The following is a 9,341-nucleotide window of genomic DNA, read 5'->3' as shown; positions in this document are numbered from 1 at the left end:
TTTCGGGCTCTACCCATAGCTATACATAAGCCAGATCTTTTAAAATTTCAATCTTTAATTATTAAAATTTGCTTGGCATGGAAAACATCCTAGACTCTCGAAAAATGTACTGCACCGTTCTAAACGGTCAGGGGGTTTGGGTGTTCCCAATCTCTTGCAATACTACAAGGCAGCGCGGGTGGCTCAGCTTTCCTCTGTGTATGACCAGGGATACACACCAGATTGGATCCTAATGGAATCTCTCTCTGCCTCGGGTACACCAATTGATGCCTTGAAGTGGATGTCCCTGAGGCAGAGGCCGGTCATTATGGCCCCGACTTTGTCCTGTTCTATGATGGTATGGGACTCATTCCGAAGGGGAGGTGGGCTGGTGTCGCCTCACACACCTCTGGCTCCCGTCTTCCACAATCCTAATTTCCCCCCAGGGGGATCTCCTGGAGCGTTCCATTGGTGGCAAGACAAAGGTCTGTACCGCATAGCACAATTCTTTAAAGGTCGCAAGCCACTTACTTTGACCTACTGTCGGGAGGCCTTACACATGCCATCTTCGGAATACTTTCATTACAGACAATTGTTACATTTTTTAGGTTCTTTGAAAACACCTAACGTGATGTCTCCCTTTAGAACAACCTACGAACAGTGGTGTCTTGGAGCCGGGGGCCAAAGGGGGGGAGTTTCACTGCTCTATTCCCTCCTGGTAGACTCTGAAAGTAAATTACCCTATATGTTAGCTTGGGAACAAGACCTGGAAAGGGTTATTCCTCTGGAGGTCTGGCATCAATGTTGTTCCCGTGTGTCATCAGGTCTACTTAATATTTCACTAATAGAAGCTAATTATAAGGTTCTATCTAGGTGGTATATGGTCCCTGCCAGACTAGCGAGAATATACCCAGAGGTTTCTCCTCATTGTTTTAGGGGATGTGCACACTCGGGCACGATATATCACATATGGTGGGAATGCCCCAAATTGAGACCTTTTTGGAACCGGCTTTATGCTCTAATATTTAGGGTTACTGGGGTGAGAGTCCCACGAGATCCCCAATATGTGTTGCTGAATTGCCCGATTCCAGGATTGTCTAAAGCTTTGGATAAATTAATTAGTTTCTTTCTGTTGGCAGCCAAAATAACCATAGCTAGGGCTTGGAAAACACCAACAATTCCATTCCACTTGGTCAAACAAAAAATGTCGTGGATTATGGTCCATGAGAAACTTCACAGCATCCTCCAAGATAATAAAAAAAGTTTTGAATTGACCTGGACCCCCTGGTTGTTATATACAGAGGTGCTGGAAACCGGGTAATTTTCATTGTTCAACTTTTCTGGAATTTTTCTCTGGGGACTATGTTTAAGGTTTAAGTAGATGTTGGGATATTTGGTCGGGGATGGAGCTACTCTTTTCGGACTCTTAAGCTGTTCTGCTTCCTTTAGTATCTATTTCTTTTTCCTCTTTTTGTCTGTTTTTTTTTATTATTTATTTATTTTTTTCTTTATGCTCACACATGTGAGCCGTTTAGTACATAGATGCTGGACAGAAAGTCTCCTATTTGATATAGATATGGAGGAGATCATAACAAATGTTTGCTTCAGACATAGGCGGATCCCTAGGTCAGATATTCCTCTCAGACTGTTCTAATTTTTGATTTTAGTGATGGGGGATAAATTGGCAAGAATAGGTGGATAGATATGTTCTGTTGTACAGAACTACTATATATTGTGTGTATAGCCTCTAGTGATCCCCTCCTACTACTTGATTACGCTAATGTGGAAGAAACTGTAATGCAATTGTATGTTATACTGATTGTGCATCATGTGCTATTTTATTGTCTTATTGTAATTTGGAAAATTAATAAAATACTCAAGAGTTAAAATAGAATAAACAGCTACCTTGAACTGGGAGGGCCAATTCTTTCGGCAGCTTGTGAAACTACATCTTCATTCTTCTTATCTCGGTCCATTAACTGGTAGAAGCACAAAAACATTATCAATTAAATAAAGAAGAATAATGATGATGAAGATAATAATGCAAATACAAAATGGTTCATAGCATTACATGTAATGTAGGTGAACATTGTCTGGGTTTAAAGCCCAACTTTAACAAACTTTTTCTTTAGTTTTGGATAAAAGCATTGATGAATTAAGATCTCTGTAAACATTTTATTCCCATCTTTTTTCCCTATTTGGGAGATTTCTTCTCTGACTTATTCTCTATCTGATGGGTGTGGGACAGATGAGTGAAAATCTCCTTACATCCAGATTCACAGTACCGTCTATCCCTTTATCTAAAACTAAAAAAAAAAAAAAAGAAAAAACGCCGGGGTGTCTGGGGATAAAAGTCAATCTCTGACTTCTCTAGACTCCTCTCAACTGTGGCCGAGATGCATACCTGGGGTGCCTATTACACTCATGGTTTTACTGCTTAACAGACATGGGTAATCATGTGTACTCCACCTTGCCCAGACCCCTTACTCTTACTGCAAACTGGGTGGTCAACTAGCTGCAGGGTAACTCAACATGCCTTCTGTGGTTTTCAGGGCAACAGAATGCATAATGTACATCCACAAATATAATATCACCAGAATGAGAGCAGGGCTAAAGTACTAACTGCAATTAATCTTTATTGCATACATAATAATGTAACAAAATAATATTATACAAAAAAATTTAGTTTGTGTTGTAATGTGCACATTCAAATACAGTGCTCCTCAGAATATGTCAATTAATCATTTGTGAACCACAGTAATACAGTAAATGAGTTTGCAATCAATATTCAAAAACAAAACAAATTAACTTCTCTGTGAACATATTTTCAAGTTTTTCTGCAATGAAAAGGGGCTCTTCTGTTGCACTGCAGATGCACCATATTTGAATGGGTTAATTTACATTGGATCAGTTAAGCAAGACCTGAAATGCACACAGAAAAACTGCAGTGTATTGCATGTCTGTTAATTCTGAATAAAGTAACAGTGGAAACAATAGAAGGTGGGAAATAACAATTATCAGCTGAGTAAAAGATAGTCGAAAAAAGCCATTTTTTTCCATTTATGATAGGAGAGGCAAATGAATACATTTGGTGTAAGAATGTAGGAGTGAAAGTCTATTGGCAAGTAAAACTCAATCTGGGCACGCAAGACCTCTTACTTAACTATCTGATTATCTCTGTTGGTTAAATTTTGCAGCTGGAATTGGGTATGAAACCCATTTGCATCCAACTAAACCTGAAATATGACATTTGCATAAATATGGGTCCATTAAGCTTTCTAATATTAAAATGTTAAGACCATCAATTCAACTAGAATTAAGATCTTTAGTTTGTAATATCCGTAGAAATGCATATTCCTAAAAATATGCCATAAACATTTTTCAAAATATTGTTGCCATATAAAGTTTTGCTTGTGTAATATATTAAATTAGATAATATAATATATATATATTTGACTGCATCTATCTGCATGTTATGTGACTCTCAGTTCCTCAATTGTGTTACTGTGAATCTGTCTGCTTTAAAGTCCTAGCTATTGTTTTGTTTGCTTATCACATCTCACATGGGGGGGTAAACAGCAACCTTATTTAAATCCTCCAATCAGGTTATGCCCAATGTACATTTGGTAGGCAGTATACAGAAAGGAGGATATATAAGGTATTGTTAGCAAGCCACGTGCTCTCTTTTACCTGGAACACAAAGGCATTCAGTATGAACAGGCGAGAAGCTGAGAGGTAAAACTCCACCACACTTGTACATTGTCTTGTAAATATTGTTTTGTGTGTTATTTGTAAATATGTAACCCTACCAATAAATGTATATTGCTGATGGAACTACTTCTTTTGTCTAAGAATCCTCAGATCTAGGGGTGTTTATGTGAATATTATTGTAGTCATTGGAATATATTTACATATCCATTTCACCTGGGTAATAATATTTAAATATCTATATTATAAATATGTGCAAGCTGGTATAATGCCTCATAATGTCCTCGTCAGTGATAAGCAAACAGATCAAAAGGGTAGGAATTTTTAATAAAACAGATGTTTTGTGGCTCAAAAAAATATATATTAGGAGAAACCCATCATATAAATTATTTACAACATGTTCCATCATATCCCAGTGGCTATAACAATTAATGGGTATTGCTCATTCATGCTTGGGTATTGGTACAATCTCATAAATATCATCCTTTTGCTTTTTTTGAGATGCTATAGTGCAATTACTATTTGTTTGGCTCCCAAAATAAAACCATCTATGAAAGCTATGTGAATAAACATGTTATACATACAGTATATCTGTAGTGTTTGTATCACAAATATTAAAACAGGTTTGATTTTCACAGCTATTACAGAGCCTACCGCCTGTCTGCTGCTTGCTCTTTCAACTGCTTCATTTTCCTGTCGCATTGCACTTATAACTTGATATGCAGAATGGTCAGGGTCTTGGCTATTTGAAATGGTTTTCTTGGATGCAGATAGCGGTCTTGCTTGCCGACTTCCCGGATCTAAAATACAGAATGTAAACTTGATATACACATATTAATTCAAAAATACATTGTAAAAGAAGTGCTGTTCTTTGGGCGGCAACTCTTCTATTTAATTAAAGCTTAAAGTGAAACATTAAAATTGAAAATTCCCTTTAAATGGATATCTATGATATTAATAGCATTGGGACACCCCCAAAATCTATACCAGACAATCATCAGATTCTGGTATAGATTTTGATGGGGCACCTCATGCTGTTAAGGACTGATATGGATATGTGCCCCCTTCCCTACATAAATGAGTAGTCACAAAAAAAAAAGTAAATAAAACACACTGACAAGTCCATTTTTAAAAAATTAGGTCCCAGGGTGCAAATCCATCACCAAAACAGATCATCCAGTGATGCAGATCCTTTGTCAGTCATGACTAGCGATGCTTCCCCACATGTACTACAACTCAAGACTACCTGAAGTTCCAATGCTCGAATTTGAACTAAACGAGGTGATGTCCTCTGTCAGACGGGAATCTACCAACAACTAGGGGAAGGGCAATAAGACCAGGAGAGGAGACAATTGCCAAGAGGAATGACTCAACCTGAAGGAACACTGAGCCTGCACTAGCAAGAAGGTGTGAAACCAAAAATCTGTCAAAATAGATGGAACAACATAACTACCTGATGAGAAGGAAATAGACCAACAATGTGATTTGGTCAACAGAAAAGAAAACTAAGACAAGTCCCCAAAAGGAACATTGGACAAAAAACAGGTCCACAAGAGAAGACCAGCCAATCTACATGTGAAGATCCAGGCCTCACATTCCCAATGCTTAGGATTTAGGGAAGGAAGGCTCCATAAGAATAAAGGTTGCCTGGCCAAACAACCAATCTCGCCAATTAGATATTTAATGAATGTGAGAATCCTCACAGTAATAGCCCATAAGGATAACTCAATGACCCCTGAGACTAATAGAAAACTCAAGGGTATCTTTTATGAATTCAGCTGTACTGAAGAAAAGGGGGTAGGGTTTGGTAAAGCTACACCTACAAAAGGTAGGCAGGGATGTAGGTATAGTACAATCCCCAGAATGATGATGCAAGTAAAAACACCAGAAGAGCAAGAGGATGAGTAAAAAATGCATCCACATTAACAAGCAGAGGTGTCTCTGGGGCTGACAGAGGAACCCTTCAGAACCTGCCTAACCATGGTTCAGAACATGGTTCCAAGTATCTTCTGATCCCCCACAGTCCAGTGAAGCATCCACAGCTATGGTTCAAGGCACAGGAACCTTAACCATGCTGCTAAGACCAATCACCTGATTAAAGGACAGAAAACAAAAAGAAGACACCTATGGAACTTCCTCAAAAAAGCTGCTTTTCAGCCACAGAAGGAGGACCTATCTCCTAGTGATCAGGACCCACGAGGACTCCAGACATACTCTATACCCAATGGGGGGAACACACAGCAGGATGCCAGCTTGTTATGCCTGTTGACAAACAAGGGGAGTACAGAGACCTCCAGTGATGATTACTTCCTGTCATGCCTCTCATCCTTCAGTGTGGAGAGCACTGGTTGAGGAAAGACAGAAGACAATGTAGTGTCTCTAAAGACATCTCATGAGACCCTCTGCACGTCTCCTGAAAATTTTGGCACCCCCCCACAATAAATGAACTTGAATCATCCCAAAACCATAGACACAGCACATCACCCACCACAAAAGGTTGGGGACTGCTGGTTTATAGCATGGACATTGTATGCTTTGTGACACCATTGGCGTCACAAGGTAAGAATCTTTAACCACTTGCTGTGGGTAGCCGTTAAAATACGCAGGCCACAGAAGTGGTTATACCAAGAACACAGCTGCTGCTGCAGCCATGTTCTTGATGTCATTTTAAACAGCCAGTGATGGCTGTTGAAATACAAGTGATACAGCATCACTGACATACCCCCCTTCTGGACCAATCAGTTGGTGGCCAGGACATTCCCCGCCCCACAGCTACACATCACAAAGGAACTGGGTTCACACCAAGCCCCTGCACATCCTTATTCAGAGCAACAAGCAAGGCGCACAGTGAGCAGCACAGTATTGACATCAGCAAATCTCATTCCAAATCTCCTGAGGCAGTAGCAGTCAGAGGCAGTAATGCTTTATATTTCACAATGCAGATATACAGCTATGAGGTCATGGTTACAGGAGTGCCTAGACACTCTCACATAACAGGAATTGAACTGCTGTTTATCAGGAGGAGAACAAGAAAAAAAAAGGTGTCATTTTCAGGGCACTGCTATGCACAAATTACCATTACTAGATGTTCCGTATAAAGTTACTTTTTTTTTTTTAAATTCAGATCCACTTTAAAGAGTGACAGTGACTTTAGACACTGTCAACTTACCCATTCTTTGCACAGTGGTGGTGTCTATGTAAATGCTACACAAGTCAATTATGTTGGTGTCCAGCAAGCCCCCAGAAACCTTATTTTCTATTCTTCCTGTTTAGGTGTTTGGCTGAATGCTTATCCTGCCTGTACTGTACACGTAGAGTAAAATCCTTGACTGTTACTTCTTTTTTGGCAGAAATGCAGAAAGAATGCTAATGAAACATGTAAATTAAATAACTTGCAAATATCAAAAAGCTTAGATGTCCTTTTTGTAGTGTAAGTGGTGAAAAGATAGTGGGTGCTAGTGAGTTTTTTTTTTCCTGTTTTTTGTAGGCATGGGAGCCAGTCCAGTGGCTTCTTTGCAAACAGTTGTGCGTTTATTGGTGCTATTAACAAATATTTGTAAATATAATAAAACAAAAGCTAGCCATGTTCTGGCACTAAATTTATACACACAAAGTCCTGCCTAGCACACTGAATAAGCCTAGTGCAGGTCAGCCACAACAAATGCAGTTTTTCAGTTTTCACAAACCTTGGCTCCAGCAGACTAAGGGACCATTCACCATAGCATTGTACTAAATGCACAGTATCTATGCGTTTAGCGTGCACTATCGCACAGCGCACCTACCGCATGGTAGCGCACTCTAGGTGTGCTGCGCAATAACACGCGGTAAATGCACAAATACCCTGAATGGGTCCTGCCTGAAACAGGCAGTTGAAAAATAACAGCTCTACTGGCAAAGTCAAAGCAGAATTAAAAAGGTTGTTAGAGGTGGGGCACAAAAAAACAAAACCTGCTGTGTTAATGCTATTGAGAAACTGCTAAATATATTTAAATAAGAATGATAACGTTTAGCCATTGGTACAATTAAAAATGAAAAGATAGAAAGTCAGTTTTGTTATGTCAACAGCTTTCAAAGCCCACCGGCTTTTTTCATCCACTAAACAAAAATAGAACAGCATTCCATACAATCTGGGAACCTGGCTCATTTATATGCTGCCCTTTTTGAGCCAAACTAGCATCAGTTAGTTTTAGATTCTTTTCTCCCCACTGGACGCCGGACTCCTAGAGGTGCAACCCAGTTTACCCTACTAGTCCTCCCATCTTTTTCCTTGGGGATTACTTTTCTTCTACTCCAGTTCTGGTGACAAAATGCTCGATTTGCCCTTACTTTCTGTCCTGCAGACATTGGTTACAAGGCCAGAAAAAAAACGAGAGCACAGGCAGCAACACAGACCTGACCATTCTAACTCTTCCTCAGCCTAGCCGAAAATTGGATAAACTCTTAGGCTCCATTCACCAGAGCATTTCTCTGCGCGTATTCGGCAATTCTTATACCCACGGAGCTGCTCTAAAAACACAAAAAACGATGCACTACAATATGCATCGTTCACACCATTGCGGAAACCGTACGGCCCCCGAATTAGTGCAAGCACGATAATCCAGCGGATTCCGCGCGCTCGCAGCTATTTAATAGACACAAACGAGCGGCATCCGTGCGGATTAAACAACAATAGCGGTTCCGTCCTGTGCAGCAAACCGTGCGGGAACCGCAAACGCTATGTTTGAATCCAGCTTTAGATGGAGTTTGACTTTAGAACTCATGGGAGTTGATACTTTTGTAAATGAAAAACAAAGAGAGTATACTTTCCATTAAATTGTAGCACAACTAAATTTCCAGGCAGCAGTTTTTGTTGGCTGGCTGCTGATGATATAGACTTTAATTCAGTTAAAGTTCTGGTAGCTTCCTGAGTTTCATCCGAAAGGACTTCTTCAGTACTGTCATATTCATCAGCTGAATTGTCACTGTTGCCATGCTGCAGTGACAAACTCTCATCCAAGCTTTCCATTAAAGCCTGCAAAAATATAATTTCCCTTATTAGACATTCCTGTACTTAGATTCAAATGTAAGGTATTCAATGAGATCTGGAAAGGTAAGTGAATTTAAAGTGAAATTAAAGGAACCCCCCCCCCCCCATAATGCTAATGTAAGGACTTACCTTAAAATGATGCCTCTTAATCCGATCATCTTCTTCTTTCCTGTAGTTTTCAGGAGTCCCTCCGGTGCTGGTGCAAGTCTTCGATCTGCTGTGTTGTCTATGTCCCACTGAGTCTGTGCGGGTGCACGCTACCATGGTGCCTGCATTAACTTACCTTGTGTCTTGCCTCGTCTCCTGGCAAGGAGACGAGGCGAGATCTGTACTGCGCATGCGCCTGCCCCATCATTCTTTGCGGCCGCCCGAGATTTTTCAGATCTTCGGACGGGAGAGCACGGCGGAGACACAGGAGAGTTTAAACCTTTTTTGAGCAGTAGATATCTTAACATTTTAAATGTTTTTGAGCAGGTTTTAAATATCCTTTAAATCTGCAGTTTGTGTGCATTTATAACATTCTATTCTATAAAAATGAGAAAATGCAGAAAAAAAAAGCTCAGTTCTGAACACCATTAAATTAACGTTTTCGTTGCCAAGGACGTATGGCATACGGACCTACAAAAGT

At 40.0% G+C, this 9,341-nt stretch overlaps 1 protein-coding gene across 1 annotated transcript in view; it reads right to left on the bottom strand.

Annotated features, from left to right (window-relative positions):
• Positions 1-7,439: 7,439 nt before the first annotated feature.
• Positions 7,440-9,341, bottom strand: part of LOC108799438 (protein KIAA0556 homolog) — a 38,087-nt gene continuing 36,185 nt past the window's right edge. Inside the window, exons 7-8 of the mRNA XM_018571293.1 lie at positions 8,490-8,698; positions 7,440-7,494 (exon numbers count right to left, since the gene is read on the bottom strand). Coding sequence (XP_018426795.1) covers positions 7,440-7,494; positions 8,490-8,698 — 264 coding nt within the window. The remainder of the gene's footprint in view (positions 7,495-8,489; positions 8,699-9,341) is intronic.

Source organism: Nanorana parkeri, unplaced genomic scaffold, assembly GCF_000935625.1.
Source record: "Nanorana parkeri isolate BGI_ZX_2015 unplaced genomic scaffold, ASM93562v1 scaffold1727, whole genome shotgun sequence".
Taxonomy (NCBI): domain Eukaryota; kingdom Metazoa; phylum Chordata; class Amphibia; order Anura; family Dicroglossidae; genus Nanorana; species Nanorana parkeri.
The sequence above is the reverse complement of the archived record's forward strand: the minus strand, read 5'-3'. Positions and strand labels throughout refer to the sequence as shown.